The sequence below is a fragment of the Xiphophorus maculatus genome, chromosome 3, assembly GCF_002775205.1.
Source record: "Xiphophorus maculatus strain JP 163 A chromosome 3, X_maculatus-5.0-male, whole genome shotgun sequence".
Lineage (NCBI taxonomy): Eukaryota > Metazoa > Chordata > Actinopteri > Cyprinodontiformes > Poeciliidae > Xiphophorus > Xiphophorus maculatus.
Genome location: NC_036445.1, coordinates 13,620,004 through 13,636,073, shown reverse-complemented (window position 1 = coordinate 13,636,073; position 16,070 = coordinate 13,620,004). Strand labels below are relative to the sequence as shown.

At 40.7% G+C, this 16,070-nt stretch overlaps 2 protein-coding genes across 3 annotated transcripts; both read left to right on the top strand.

Moving 5' to 3' along the window:
* The first annotated feature begins 138 nt into the window (after positions 1 to 138).
* Positions 139 to 10,327, top strand: LOC111608166. 2 transcript variants are annotated; one of them, XM_023331383.1, is made up of 10 exons: positions 139 to 188; positions 643 to 1,110; positions 2,595 to 3,113; positions 3,240 to 6,694; positions 6,778 to 7,051; positions 7,593 to 7,790; positions 7,869 to 7,961; positions 8,039 to 8,225; positions 8,386 to 8,596; positions 8,693 to 10,327. In XM_023331383.1, exons 2-10 carry the CDS (start codon positions 699 to 701, stop codon positions 9,941 to 9,943), a joined length of 6,600 nt encoding a protein of 2,199 aa, XP_023187151.1. In that variant the 5' UTR covers positions 139 to 188; positions 643 to 698; the 3' UTR covers positions 9,944 to 10,327. The 2 variants fall into 2 exon arrangements, with proteins under 2 accessions (XP_023187151.1, XP_023187152.1); XM_023331384.1 differs by having other exon boundaries at positions 148 to 1,110.
* A 1,874-nt stretch (positions 10,328 to 12,201) lies between these two features.
* LOC102234940 (zinc finger protein 429-like) lies at positions 12,202 to 15,890 on the top strand. Its single transcript, XM_014468552.2, has 5 exons — positions 12,202 to 12,285; positions 12,991 to 13,175; positions 13,257 to 13,372; positions 13,637 to 13,780; positions 14,188 to 15,890. The coding sequence occupies exons 2-5, from the start codon at positions 13,019 to 13,021 to the stop codon at positions 15,028 to 15,030; spliced, it is 1,260 nt and encodes a 419-aa protein (XP_014324038.1). The 5' UTR covers positions 12,202 to 12,285; positions 12,991 to 13,018; the 3' UTR covers positions 15,031 to 15,890.
* The last annotated feature ends 180 nt before the right edge of the window (positions 15,891 to 16,070 follow it).

Sequence of the window (16,070 nt, the reverse complement as noted above, 5' to 3'; positions counted from 1 at the left end):
TTTTTCCATTAAGATGAAAAAATGAATTATTTGCAAGAGTTCGTTTGTATTTGCAAAAGAAAACAACATATCCCATGATTCCCGCGTGCGCGTCTCTTGTCCGACGTAACGTCGCGCGCTCTGCATCTGCTCCGTGGTGGCTTTGTGAGAACCGACGCAGAGATGTTTGGGCTGCCGAGGCGGGCCAGGTAACGTATATCTGCATCCTGCTCACTCATTACAGGCCGAGCATGTGTTTATGAAACAGGAAGAAGAGCTCAGCGAGTGTGTGTTTATCTTCTATGGCCCCGTAACAGACGGGAGAGGCGGAGATTTACGTCCTGATTTTGTCCCAAATATGTGAATCAGGCTAACCGGGCTATTGTTACCTCTGAATCAGATGCGTTTGCAACGAGTTTATTCATGAAGGCTCTTAGCATGCTAAAACTGTTATAGCAAAAACAAAAAACAGATTTTAAAGTCTTCACGTTTTACCAGCGTCCACCAGCTGCCCTATATATCTACCAGTACCCTATTGTTATTCAAATGGTTTAAGCCCAGTATCCCAGCTGTCTCCCAGTGGATAAAGCAGCCCCTTGATTTTTAATCAGAGTGTAACTATTGCTATGCATACATGCTAATGCATTTTGTACCTTTGTGTAGTTAGGAAAAAAGGAAGTGATTTCACTGTTGCATGTGAGACACTGAAGCAGAGAGCCATGCAGAGATCACCAGAGGATCACACTGAATCCAGCCTAGTGGTCATGTCTGATGCAGAGCAGCAACAGGACGCAGAGGCTCAACCGACCCAAAGCAAACCAGGTGGTCAAGAGGGGAAGGACAAACCAGATGCCCCTGTTCAGACCACCACCACACCTACAAGTATGAGCTTAACTCCTCCACTGGATAAGGAGCCTGGTGTCCAGTCCCAGGCAGAGTCCAGGGAAAATGCTGGAAAGACGAATACAAGCCCTACTGCAAAGCCCTGTGCCCCACCAGGACTGGCTGCTGAGAGTGATGGGCAGGGAGTAAAAAAACAAGGCAAAGGTTCTAGCAATGGGAGGAGATATGTTTCTTCCATGGATCCCCTGAAGATGGACATGTCACAGTCAGAGGTCATGCCTCTCCCATGTGAGTACTTCACTTACTTATTTACTACACACGTGTGGGCACTTAAACTTTCAAAGCTTTGTTGAATCCAGCGTTGATGCAGGTTTTGATTCAGTCTGAGTTCCACTTAATATCAGTTCGTCAATTAAAGAATTATAAACAGTAGTAGCTCAAAAACGACTCAGTTTTACCTGCACATTTTTAGAATACAAAGTGTTTTCTTATTTCTCTTCAGAAGTCTTTCTACATTCTTTGGGACAGGACTTTATGTGATGCATTTCTGAACATGATTTGCTGAAATGAAATTATATTCTTACAGGAGCTGCATGTCAAAACAGACAACCCTAATTAAAGAACTTTTATAAAACTTTTAAGTAATACTGTTTGTAAACAAAGAATAAAGACAGTTAAAGCCATGCCTTCAGTTTACATTGTAACCTGTTTAAAAACTTCTATTCAGAATCAATAAAATATATACTTTCATATTTTTTGGTAGATACTGTCACAAAACTTTAATAAGTGATCAAAGTTCTACCTGTTTTTTGTAGTTAGAAAAATCATCAGTAAATCGACATACTAAATAGTCCTTAAATCAGAGCCATGATGTTCACCAACAGCTACACAGAATATTTTGTCATAAAACAAAATTTTATATTTTTTTGTATTAAGTTACTTAACCACATTAACAGATTATTTAGGTGATAAAAAACCCTGTTCAGGTGAATAGTGTATTGTTCGCCACTTGCTAAAAGAAGGAGTAGATAAAAAATGATATTTTGTGAATTTTTATGGTTTTGTATTTCTTCAACTTTTTTTGTTCTCCTAATGGATACCTGGATTTTCTCCAGTTACTCCAACTTCTTCCCTCAGCCCAAAAAGATGACCTTTAGGTTTATTCAGGGGTTCTTTTTTTTAGATTGTTTTTCCCCACTTTTACTAGATATTCAATAATTGTTACAATCACTTAGCATAAATACTACCTCATAGCTTCTGATTGTAGTTGACCATGAGTTCTCAGGGATTTTTGCAGCAGCATCCTTTCCAGTCGGCCCACAGGATGGTTCTTATTGTCTTTTTCTTGTCAGAAACATGTCCATTTCACACTTGCTGTGCCAGCTTTAGGAGCAAAGCAGTTTGATAAAATTAACTGGCAGTGAATTAGTAAGGTGAGCTTGGTAAAAAAAAAAACATTCAAATAACATATTTTATAATAATGATTTCAAACCATGTTACAGTTTATAATTTAACAATTATGATTAAAAATTTATGCTTTAAAACATTTATTAGATTTATGTATTTAATTTTTCTAATCTTCTGAAACTACCTCTAACGCCCCCTAGTGGGCCCCATTTTGAAAAACACTGAATTAGTTGGTGTCTTTATTTGCCCTATGGCAACCTGCCCAGGGTATATTTTGCCTCTCCCTTTATAGGCAAGAGAATTGAAAAGGCTAAAAATACTGACACATGTTAAACTTCTGAATCTCCTCTGTTATTTTTCTGCAGCATCTCAGCTCTCTCTGCATTGCATAGAGTGCCATATAATCTTCAGCGACCTCAAAGGCAAAGAACGTCACATGAAGCACAGTCACCCTGCCGAGTACGAGCAGTGCATCCTGAGGAATTCGCTTTTTGCCTGTTATGTTTGCGACCGCCACTTCACAAACTCAACTGAGCTCATGGCCCACCAGAAGGCCCACCCAGACAAGAAACCCTTCAAGTGTCCGATCTGCAGTCAGTCCTTTAAGAAGTCATCAGAGCTAACGGCCCATAAAAAGATTCATTTTGGTCAGGACGGGTATGCCTGCAAGGACTGTGGCAAGTCTTGCAAGACGCTGACATTGTTAAAGTATCATCAGCGCAAGCACTCAGGAGAGAAGCCTTATGTTTGCAAGGATTGTGGAAAGAGGTTCCCCTTATCGAAAGCTCTACAAAAGCACGTTGACTCACATTCCTTAGATGGAGCTGAAGGGGTTGAAGTGGATACAGTGTCGACTGCAGCAACGACAACATACAAAGCTGATGGTAGGAAGCCTCTTTTTGACTCAAACATATTTTTATTACACATTTTAACGTTTAAATAGATAGATGGATGAATTGTAATTTTCTGACTTATTAATTAAATGCCTCCTAATTTTTGTCCACCTTCAGGTGCTTCTCCCAGGGTTTACATTTGTTCTGTGTGCAAGGCCACTTTCAAGAGTTTCAGAACACGGCAACAGCATCTGATAAAGCACAAATGTGATGCAATCGCTAACCCATTTCGACCTGGGCTACAAAATATCCCTCTTATAAGTCCAATATCTATTTCCCAACCAGCGCTATTGCAAGTGGAACCCAACGGACCTCTGCAAAAAGTTGACGCCAATATAGACACTGAGCAGATTCGGAAACTTATTGAATCGTTGGGAAATGTGCAGAAAGTGAACCAAGTTGTTATACTGGGGCAGGTGCCACCAAATGCCCCACCACTGCGGGTGCAGCAGGTGTCAGAACCAGCAGCAATGGTTGATTTGAATCAGGGCCCACCACAGATAGATTTTATTGGACTGAAACCGGCAGGATCTAAGACACTTCAACTGGACACTTTTGTCAGCCCAATGGATCAAACAATTATATTGGAGCCTATTACTCCAGAAGGACAACTGGAAACCCCCTCCTTCTCAGAGCTGGGCTCCCATGTAGCTGCAGAAGAACACATGGAGTTGACACTCATTCCGGCTGAACAAACTGAAAGACTTGAAGAAGAAGCAGTGCATCAAAACCTTCAACAGCCTGAAATTAGTCCAATGAACTATGACCCCAGTGTTTGTCAGAATGAGGTAGCTGATCTCAAGGAAAACCTTGAACAAACGTTCATTTTAGAACTTACCCCTGCTTTAATGCCAGCTGCGGAGCTCGAACAGTCTCAAAGTGAACCACAAAATGAGGTTATTTCCTCTTCTTTGGTTCAAAGCACCGAGCAGGAAACTCCTGATCTGGCTCCAAGTGACACTGTAGAAGATGCAAAAGAGACCAAGATACCAGTCCCACCTCTCACACCCACAGTTGAGTTGGAACTTGCATCAACACACCCAGAGGAACAGGACCTGTCTTCTTGCCCTTCTGCTCCACCAGAAACACTCATACAAGCTCCAAGTGAATCTGAAGCAAAGGAAAATACAGATTCAGATACAGAAAAAGTAGGTCTAGATCAGATGCCTGCTATTAATGAAAAGACGAAAGAAAAGGACGAACAGGATTTTTGTAAAAAATGTCCAGAAAAAGACAAGAGCAGCTTGTCTACAGACCCTCAAGTAGAAGCTCCGTCAAAATTAGAGACCAAAGAGGACCAGCAGAAATCAGAGTTACCTGTGAGCGTCATGTCAGCCCAAGAGTTAGTGAAGGTGCGGAAAAGAAAACCTGCTAGGACCTTTTTCTTTCAAGGATATATGCATGACCTGGTTGGATCCATATACAGGGACGATTTTCAGATTGATACCAAGCCTGCGAAGCGCCAGCGGACTAAAAAATCTTGTCTTGTTGTCAAATTTGGTCCACAAGGCAAGGACAAGAAATCCAAAAAACAGAAGAACCCGGAACAAGAACAACCGCCGATACAGGACAATTTGATAAAAAGTAAAACATCTCCTAAAAAACTTCCAGAGAAAGTACAGAAAGTACAAACACCAAAGAAGACTGGAAAGGGGAAAAAGGATAAGACTCAGAATATGTCATCAGGAAGTGACACAAAATCGCCTTCAACTCATACACCACAGGTGAAACAAGTCAAAGACGATGCCAAGAAGAACAAAATGAAAAAACAGAAAGAAACCAAGGAAGATGTAGTGCATATCAGTAACCAGAAACCTGTAGCTATGCTTAAAAAAAAAAAAGCAGCAAAAATAATACAAAAAGATCAACCTAAGAATCTAAAGGAAGTGAAGGGAAAGAAAAACTTAACAAAAGCACAAAAAGTCAAAAATGCAGAAGCCACTGATTCAAACATCAATCAAGACTCTCTTCTTTTACTGAAAGGTCACAAGCAGCCTCAGCTAAAAGTGTACAAATTAGACACTTTAAAGGCTTCAGGCCCGACTCAGGAGGATTCACCTCATGATTCGCAGTCCACAGATATTTCCAAAGCAGGTGGGAAGAAAAAAGGTGCAAGAACCCAGAAAAACCAGAAGGGTTTGTCCCTGTTGTCGTCACTACAAGCTACACGTCAGCAACCGCAAATAGTACCCACCAAGCCAAAGACCACCAGAAAGCGTAAAGCATCTTTGAATGTTGAAACTGAAGGTGTGATTACTTCAAAGCGTGCCTTAGAATGTAAGGACTGTGGGGAGAAATTCAGCGAAGTTGCTTCACTTCAAAAGCACAAGACAACAGCACACATCATCGAGAGTCCTGGCCTCACCTACACCAATGGAAACATCTTTGAGGGTGTCTCTGGATTTGATCTTTACCGGCTTCCCAAAGAGCATGGTGGGGTGGTTAGGGTAATTAATGCTCCCACAGACTGGGATACTGAGACTGAAATGGGAGAGATGACGTTGGAAGACCGTGATCGAGGTGTCTCCTTTCCAGCTTTAATTCCATCTCCTTCCCTACAAATCCCACCTCAGGATGTTGAAATAGGTATCCATGAAGACACCGTTGAAAGTAAAACTGGGATAGAAGATCACTTCTGTACCTCTTCTGAACTTCAATCTTCATCTGATGAACCCAATAATACAGAGACTCAGTCGAATGTGACAACTGAAGCCTCTTTCCCTACCTCAACTGAGCCAAAAGGTTCTAACACTGAAGAACCAGTGGCACCAGAAGAAGATACGCAGGAAGATCCCAGGAAGAACCTCAACTTCCAAGCTAAAGTCCAAGGAATAGCAGATGAGGATATCAAGGAGGATGTACTTCTAGAGGTAGATTTGGTCACTGTTGGAGAGCAGGAGGAGCTAGATGATGCTGATCCCCAAAATGAATCCAACAGAGTCTACCAGTCAAAGAGTGAGATCACTGGCAAAAATCACAAGCAAGTTGGTAATGAGACAAGAGAATTCAGTCTAACCTGTCAGACTGTGTCTTGTTCTACACATCGGCCAGAGGTCAAAGAAGAGGAGGAGGAAACACTGGTTCAGAGGAGAAAAGAGGCAGTGAAAGAAGTTGCTGTGACAGGTCAGAGCAGAAGAGGAGAACTTCTCAAAAGCGATTTGATCTCAAGGACAAGTTCAGGACTGGAGCAAGAGCACGAAGCAGATGAATGCTGGATAGTTTATGAAAAACAACTACTTCCCTCTGGTTTGGAAACAGCTGACCAAGAGATTAGCACAAAGACACAACCCAGTCCTGGGATGAAGACCATCAAAGATACTCCAGCTGTGGCATCTTTGCCTTCTGTTCATGCAACAGTTGAAGAATCCTCTGAAGAAGCTGCTGCGTTGGAGCTGAGGTCCCTTACCACTGGTGTTGACGAGGTTATGAATCAAAGACGGTTGCAGGGAGAAGAGGAAAGGGAGAGTGACCAGTCTCCTGGCATCATCCTGGAAAGGGTCATTTCCTCTAAGCAAGGACCAACAGCTGACAGGGAGATGAGCTCAGCAACAGGAAGAAGCAGTCAATCACAGGTGACTTTTGTTTTTTGTACCCTTAGAAAAAAAAAGATTGAACCTTAATTGGGATTATAAAGCAACATTTGTTTTTGTACCAGGCTACGGGTAGGATTACTGAGAACGAGGCTCAAGTTCCTGAAGGCCATGAGATCAAAGTTGAAGAGAACAGCTCAGACACTATGTTAGTTGGACTCACCTGTCAAAACAGACAGAGTACCACAGGTGTGCAGCCAAAGCACCATCAAGACATAAGAAGCATCCTGGTGAAAGAGGAAAGCAACTCTGTGGTGAACGATACCCTGAGCCTGCAAGGCAGTAGACACATGCAATGGAATGTCGAACCAATAAACGGTGAAAACACAGACATCCCATGTAAGTACCAAAGAGCCAGCATTATCTTTCATAAGATAAACCACAGAATGAGGAGCCAAAGAGTGTCTTTTTTTTTTTTTAGAAATCTGGGAGCATGAAATTAAAAAAAAAATTACATATTTAAAATATTTTTTGTTGGATTTACTCAATCCCTTTAGATTTAAGATATTTACAAATTAAATATTTTGATATTGACAGCTAAAACCTATTTAATCTGATCAGCTTTAGTAGATGTTTATCTATTTATTTATTACTGCTTAATCAGTTCAAAGCCAAACACTTATACTATCTTATTTCTGTTGACTTGCAGACCTCTAGGTTGAGCCTTCTGTGCCAAGCAAGATCACTTAACTTGGCACCTTCCTAACTCAGATATGAGCGTTACCAGGCTCTTTACTTCTAAGAAAAACATAACGGAATAAAAAACAGACATAGAGAAAGATTCGTCTAGTTTACAATTAAACTGTGGTGAAGGTAACAGGGGTTAGTGAGCACAGTAGTGAGCAGTGGAACAATAATATTTGTGGATTTTCATTTTCAGTAACAGAGGATGGGGATTTAACAAAGGACGTTAGTGTCACTCCGGACTTCAATTCCAACCAGTGCGTCTTTTACCCAGTAAAGGAGGAGGAGAGGGAGGTCTTACTGGGGGCCACTCAAACCATTACAGAAAGCTCAACCCCTGAAGGGTCTGCCAATGCAAATCCGTCAGACTATCAGAGTGCAGATTGTAATGCACGTGAGTATCTGTCTTAGCTTTCTTCACATTAATCTTTTCACATAATATTTCATTTTAATCTTAAACCTGATTAAATAGGTGAAAGAAGATCATCACCACCGAGCTATCAAGAGTCGGTAGTCCCAGGTCTCCCATCAGAACCAAGTGTCGGTGACTTAACAGATGGACACGGTTTGTTAAGCATTAGTTTGAGTTGATTGTTCATTTAATTAGAATGTTTTAACTTAATATACTCTTTGATCTTTCAGCTGCTTCAGATTCTGAATTGCAGAATCCATTAGATCTCCGAGACTTTCTCCTCCAGAGTTCTGATGACGAAGACACGAGTGGTTTTGAATTATCTGAGCCTCAACTGGACAAGGAAGCAGAAATTTTGGCTTACTTCAACAAGAACCAAACAAGCGGCAAACAGCTGCCTCATCAGTCCTATTCAAAGTACAATAGCACTTTTTAAAATGTATTTTAAGCTGGAGCACAATCAGGATTTCTCCTGAATATTGTAGTTTTGGCTTGTTGTTTATATCTGTCAGGAACAGGTTTTATATAACAGACAGAAGAATAATCACCTATTCTTTTTTTCTCTTTTTCTTTCCAGGATTTTGCCAAATTCAGCAAGTCATCTTCAAGCACCACATGATGACAACAGGACAGAAAAGCCTATAGACTACTTCTCTGAATATTTTAGTTGGGATACATGGGTAGAAATTGCAAATTGTACAAATAAACTTTCCAAGATGCCAAATCCTGTGACATGCAGAGAGGTTGCACGCTTCGTTGGGATCCACATTGCAATGGGAACCTTGAAGGTCTGTATATTTTCATAACTTTCTCAATGACTGGAGGAGCTGTCCAATATTGTACAATAAAGGATGATGTTTAATTGCTCTGTTGTTACTTTTCAGTTTCCCAGTGCGAGGCTCTACTGGGAAGATCTAACGAAGGTCTCGTTGATAGCTGAAGCCATGCCACTGAACCGATTCCTCGACCTGTCTCGTATATTGAAACTTTGTTCTTTAAACGAACCAAAAGAAAATGTTACAGTTCGTCAGCTGGGTGATACGCCCCGCAGCAGTCAAAGTTTAGTTTCTGGTCATGGTGACAGTCGGAGCTCAGCAGAGCCAAACAGTTCACAGACAGATGATGATCCGCTGTGGAAGGTACGTCCATTATTGTATCGCTTCAACGAAGGATGCCGGTCGCTGAAACAGCCAGGGGATTACGCCATAGACCAATACCCAGTAGCTCTGACTGGGAAGATTCCCAACAACAGGCCCTCTCTCCAGTGCACTACATTGATTGGGCTTAATGGTTTAATCACACACTTGGATCTTGAACTAGCTCCTGCTGAAAACCAAGACACAGTCGAAAAGATGGTCCCCAAAGGGAGTACGTTGTTCCTCTGTAAACAGGAACTCTCCACCCCTGCCATGCTGGAGCGCCTTTTAGCTGCTGGGATCCATGGAGCCGGCAGGGTGGAAGGAGCGCGGGGACATATTGGGGATGAGTTTGTGAGCTCTGATGGGAAGTTGATGCTGCGCAGAACACACTGTGGCTTCATGCTTTCTACTGCAGGCAATGGCCAGAGGAACATGGTCTCACTCATAGACAGCTTTGAAAAGGCCCAGACGTCGGCTCGTCTCAGCAGAGATTTGCTAAATCTGTACTTTACTCCACTCACGGTCTCTTTGCCGACCTGTTGGCCTCAAGCGGTCCTGTGGCACCTCACAGATGCGGCCCTGGTGAACTCCTGGCTCCAGTACCGACAGGATTACAGATCGGCATCTGCCCCAATGACGTTCATGGCGTTCAGACTGGAGGTGTCTAAGGCTTTGATTCTCTCCAGCGGGTTGGACACCCAGGACTCAGTTCCCCCACAGCCTCCTGAGGAGGACACTCACCATGCAACAAGTGAAACGCCCAGTCCGGGTCTACTGGAGGAGAGTCCTCTGCCGGACTTAACCACCCGGTACGATGGTACTGGCCACTGGCCGGAGCAGCTTGTAGAGGGGGAAGGAGGAAGGTGTCGCTTTGGGGACTGCCAGAGAACATCACGAGTGCTGTGCCTTAAGTGCTGCGTCTTTCTTTGTATCTCTCGCAACCACAACTGCTTTCTGAATTTTCATAATCAAGAGGGTTTGGGAGAGGAGCAGTAATATTGTCCTCACCCTGTGTTTTTAAATAATTGCTTTCTGATTTAGAATGTAAATGTTTTTATGAAGTATGTGAAAACTGCTCCCCTGCTCTTACATTTTTTCAGATGATGACTTTTACTGGCAGTGCCATGACTTTGTTGTACTGATGCAATGCAGTTGAAACTACTTTGTCAGGGCTTGTTACTCACTGGACAGATGTAAATAGAATTTTTCCTGTAGATGGAATTTCACAAAACAGAAATTAACCAATCACTGTGTTGCAAAATACTGTTACCAGGAATGTGTTATTGTTTTTTTTCATATATTTTTACACGTTTTAGTTTTAAGTCCATGATAAAGTTTTCCATTGAATAAATTTCTGTTATTTATTCCAAATAATAAAACAGTGGCGTGAAAAGGTCTGTCCTTTTTTTATATAACAGTAAACCAATACACTTCAACAAGCAGCCAGTACAGGAGCATCTCATAGACTATCTTAAAGAAATTATAGAAAACAATTGAAATAATTATACATAAATTACCACTCCATGAATGGGCTTTGCTTCTTGAGTCTGGGTTTACGCCAATTGCCAAACTGGTTACTTTTTAAACCAGTTTTTCCTTCCACTTAACTTTCCAGTAATTTTCCTGAACAACTTTTTTTTTTTTTGCAGTAAGCCAACAACATGTCACTCAGAGTAATTAAGCTGTATAAGTAGTTTTACTTTTGAATTGAACTAAAAATTAAGTTTTGTATTTTATTGACATGTCCTTGTAGGTATTGTCATAAAACTGAGAAAGCTTTATGTAATTCAACAATCATTATTAGTACAGTAGTTTTCTAACTAATGTCAAAATGTATCTCATTTTAAGAAATGTTCATCTCACAGATATACTAGTTTTACAATATTAATAGAGAAGTTATGCAAAACATTAAGTTGTAATAGTTTGTAATATTTATTATAGAATAGAATAGAATAGTATTACTTTATTCATCCCAGCAGGGAAATTATTTCGCAGTTACAGCAGCATAGAGACAAGACACACAACAACCACCACTGAGTAGCAATTGTAGACAAAATAAAAATAAAATATAACATGCTGTCAATATAAAAAGCAGCTTAGAGCAGTCCTTGCAAAGATTAAAAAATGCAGATACAGTATGTATATGTAAATATATGTACAGCAAGTGTGCCACATTAGCTACATTAAGTTACCCCAGTCATACATAAAGGTGCCCTGCTTAACTTAAATTACATTGAGTGAAAGCCTTCAAATTTCCTTCAAAATGCTATGTAAGTATTTCTTCTCAATATTTATAAAATATGTTAATTTAGTCACATTAGGTTGTAACTTATTCTTTCTCATAAATTAATTGGACTTTCATTACACTTCATGTTAATGTGTGTTGCATTAGTATCAAACTGATAAATGTCCAAATATGTGAAAGGAAGAAAAAACATGATTTCACTTTGACAGCATATCTTACCAGAAGTCCTATCAGTTCTAACATAGGTAGCCATATTGCATTTTAGGGTTGATAAAAAAATTTTTTCTCTGTCTTCCTACTACTTTTCTACCTTCCAGCTTGGAAATGTTAACCTCAACTAGTGTAGTTTTGTTATTCATTGTGTGAAATGAGGTTGAACTTGTTCTAAAATATTTGACACCCTGATCCAATTTTCCATGAAACACTTGTTGCCACTGTGCAAATTCAAATAAGCCCATTTACAAAAACCGTAATTATCATCATTAGATGCATTTTTGCGTTCAAAATCTTATAAATTATATTGAAACTGAATATTAGTAGGGCCGTCGTTCTGTCGGTGTGTATAAAAAGTTTTTAAAAATCAGGTACTTCTTTTGAGTGGTGTTGGGTCACGTGATTTAACTATCAACCATAGAGTAACAATGTATAGAAACACTTCTAATTTTCAAATTTGCAGCGTGTCTAATCTGCGCTTTTGTGTGCATTAGTCCAATTTATCGTTTAGTAAATCACACTATTACTAATCAAATGTATAATAAAAAGTATATAAATAGAACGTGTTGCTGACTTGTAAGTAACAGAAGGATAATTATTATTTTTTTTTTTAGTTTTATTATTGTGCTGATAATTCTTGATAATTCAGACTCGTGGTTGTTATCAGCGCCATAACTTAAGAACATCTATGTTTTGACACTTTATTATTATTACTTTCCTAATCTGAATCAAACTGACCCCACCGAAGAGTCCAAGCGGCAGCCATGTTGGCTGTCCCCATCACCACCAACGGCAACGCGCAGGAGGAAACGCACGATCTATGTGTTGTATTTCTAGGGTCAACTCTCTCAGTCAAACTAGCTTCAAAAAGCGGCTCGAGGTAACGTCGCCTTGTTTTTAGCATAATTCTATTATTCATACATTAGTATTGGTTTACTGTATTTTCTCAACGCGCTTCAAATTGGTTATCAACCTATAAACGGTGTGTAAAATATAATTTTGAACTTAGTGCGGGAACAGAGACGAAGTCTGGTTCTTTTTTGAATGGTAGGAGTGTTGTTAGCGCTAACTAGCTGCTATTAACCCGCTCAACTAGTCTGCTACTTTGTTTCTACCATTAGTTACATGCAGATACACATATTAAAGGAAAAATAACTGGTAACTGGTTGGGTTCATTTTGCTACCTGGATGCAGGTTCATATTTGAATCATATAGTTTTTATTATGTCGCAATGTTTCAAACTGGCATGAAGCTAGTTAGCTTAGCTGGCGGCCTTAGTGTTACGTTCAACGTCAGCTCTAGCTACAACTTAAGAGGTTGATTTGACTTAAATATGAAATAAATATCAGAGTACACGTTTTGTGGAGTTTTTAGACATGTTATTTGGAGTTTTTGCGTTTTACATTCTTAATTAGTGGGGTTTTTTTCAGTTTCATATTTATTCAGCATTTCTGTTTTGTCTTTATGGCACTGTGTTGTTGACGAAACTAAGGTGGTTTTGCACGTAGTATTTGAATCTGAAGAATTTAGTGGGTTTTTTGCACATTGTTTTGAATCTTGAGTTGTCTTTTTTGTGTGAATCCAGCAAGGCTGTGTTGCAGCAGTGTCGTAGAATGGACTCAGACATTTTGAACATAGAGGACATAGTGATGGGACGAGGCTTGCCAGAACCACCACCACCACCACCACCCGCACCTCCCCATGAAAAGCCAGCAGCGCCATACAAACCCGTCATTCTGAACGGACCCCCGGTTCCTTCGGTCCAGTCCTGTAAGTGCTTCAGGGGGCCCAGTTTGAAGAAAGTTACTAGCATGAACAGAACCCTAACCGAGTCTGTGTGTGCTCTTTCAGACCAGCATGAAAACCTGCAGTGCTTCCAGTGCTTCATCACCTTCTGCAACGCCAAAGCCAAGGAGAGGCACATGAAGAAGAGCCACAGGGAGGAGTACAAACAGCAGCTTCAGCAGGTACAATTAACTAGAAATAGTTAGTCCATTGTCATATTTGACTCGTCTTGGTTGAGGGAAATGAATATCTCAAAAGTTCAGTGTTTTAAAACATTTTGCTATCTTAAAATTTGATTTAATCACATAACCTATTTATATTACTAGCAATTGGTTCCCCTTTTTCAGTGTAATTTAAGATGTTTATTTGGCTTGGGGAGTAAAAAGGAAGTGATTTAGCCTGAAACAGTTTTGACTCGTGTTTCTCTGTATTCAATGTCTGCACAGGGAAACACACTGTTTACATGCTACGTGTGTGACCGCACGTTTCTGTCGTCTGAGGAATTAACGCAGCATCAGCCGACACACAGCAACGACGACAAGCCTTTCAAATGTGCTCACTGCAAGGAGAGCTTTAAAACGTTCTCCGAGGTAAGATTTTTTTTTATTGCTTAAACAAATTTCTCAAATGTGAAAATTGGAAGCATTTAGGAAGCTGATTGGAAGCTATCAGGCAATTAGTGCATTTCCAACTTGCTTTGCACACACATTATCCCTCATTTTTTTACATGTTTTTTTTGGTAATGCTACAAGGTGAAGTGTATTTTAATGGGAATTTTGTAGGATAGATGTAAAGAATCCTTAATTTTCGAAGGTTTTTATGAAGAAAAATCTGAACTTTAGCATCCCTGATCAGCATAAAATCTCAAAATGCAGTAAGGTTTGTGATAGTAACATGACAATGTTTAAAATGTCTAAAGTGTCGGGTTTGAATTGCATACGATGAGCATTGTGCTCAGTACTTGGGTGTAAAATTATTCTGCTTTGATCCTTTGCAGCTCACAACCCACAGAAGACAGGTGTGTCCAGAGAAGCTGCTGGTGTGTAAAGATTGCAGCCAGACCTTTCGCAGTCCTGGACTGCTGCGTGCCCACCGTCTGACCCAGCATCCACGCCCTGATGAGAACGCAGAACAGCCCGAGGATCCATCCAAACCTCATCGCTGTAAGAAGTGCGGCCAAGGATTTGAAGAGGAGTCTGAGCTGCAGGCGCACCAGGAGAAATACCCGGAAGGCCAACAGTGCAACGGCAGCGCTTCTCCTGTGAAGAAACGCGGTCGCCCGGCCAAAGCCGAAGACCCGGCCAGTTCTGAGAAAAAGGGAAAGCGGAAAAAGAAGGATGAGGCGGAGGTTTCCGAGGAGGCGACGAAGGCCGCCGCCACAGCGGAGCCTGCGGTAGCAGTGGGAGAAGACAAAGGAAAAGCAGGCGGAGCGAAGCGAGGTCGTCCTCCTAAAGCAGCAGCGGCGTCGGAAACAGAAGACAAAAAAGGTGCAGAGGATGACAGTCCGGCAAAGGAGAAGAAACCAAAAGAAGACCCCGCTCCGCCTCTCCAGATTCCGTGCACGGAGTGTGACCTCGCCTTCCCCGGTTTGGTTCAGCTGCGTGCTCACAAGAAGGAAAAACACACCCCACGGAAAGCCCATCCCTGCGAAGAATGTGAAGAGAGTTTTGCCCGTCCCGAGCAACTGGAAGCGCATACGTCACGGGCTCACGCCGTCGGCCGCTTGTCCTGTCCGACCTGCGGGAAGAGCTTCAGCCGGGAGCGCACCCTGCTGGCTCACCAGAAGAGCCACCCGGAGGAGAAGCCTGAAAACCCTGAAAAATCAGGCTCCAATAGATAATTTAGACATGGGTAGCCCACAGAAAGTTTGTGGTTTTTCAGTAACTTAGTCATAAAATGTCCTTTTTTTTTTTTTTTCTTTGAAATTTGGTCGATGCCACAGTTGAGATGTTTTAGACAAACTGGGAACGGTTTGTAGAATCAGGTTTTAGTCGGTTTTTAGTTTGATTATGAGTCGCTGAAGATGGACACATCTCATAAGTTAACTAACCAAGTTTTAAACATTTATTACACTGTTTCCCATGAAACAGTTCAGTTGTATAAAGAAGCAAGTTTAATTCACTTTTTAAATGATTTTGTTTTTAGTTTGAAGTGTGTGTTTTTGAATTTATTTGGCATTTTCGGTTGATTTACTCACATTGTGAGGGTTTTTATTTGTAAATTCTTTTCAGTCTTTATTTCCCCTGTCCTAACAAATACAAGTACATACTTTAAATAATTAGATATCCTGTAGAGATGCTGTCTGAACATTAGACTGTATTTTAAAAGAAATGTGTTATGTACAGTTTCTGTTTTCATTATGGTTTTTATTTTGCTTCTTATCTTTTAAATTAAATTTCAATGTCAAAAAAATAATAATTCTGTGCTTTGCCTTGAAATGACGGAGGCTGAACACTTCAGATCTAATCTACAGTGTTTGGCATGTGGGTGGAAAATAACCTTTATAATCCTGACTTTTCTTTTACTGGAAATTTCTACATCCTTTTTTTTACTTGTTAAAGTAATATTTCCTGTCTTAAAAAGCTCCAGATTCCCATAAGAAATTGTATATCATATTATTCACTTGGTTTCTCCTCACTGTGTCTGAACACTGCAAACATGTAATAAACAGGCTGTCCCAAAGGGAAGCCACTGATGAAATAATTTGTTTTGTCTCTGTTTTCAGTTCTCAGTTGGCAACACGCTGATTCATAAGAACATGTGCATTGAAAATAAGGTTTTCATTTTGGTGTTTTGCATTATCAGTAGGGTTACTGATGCCGAGAGAAAACATTGAAGATGAAAGTGTGTAAACAGCTTTTGGCAAGGAGAGGTTTTTAT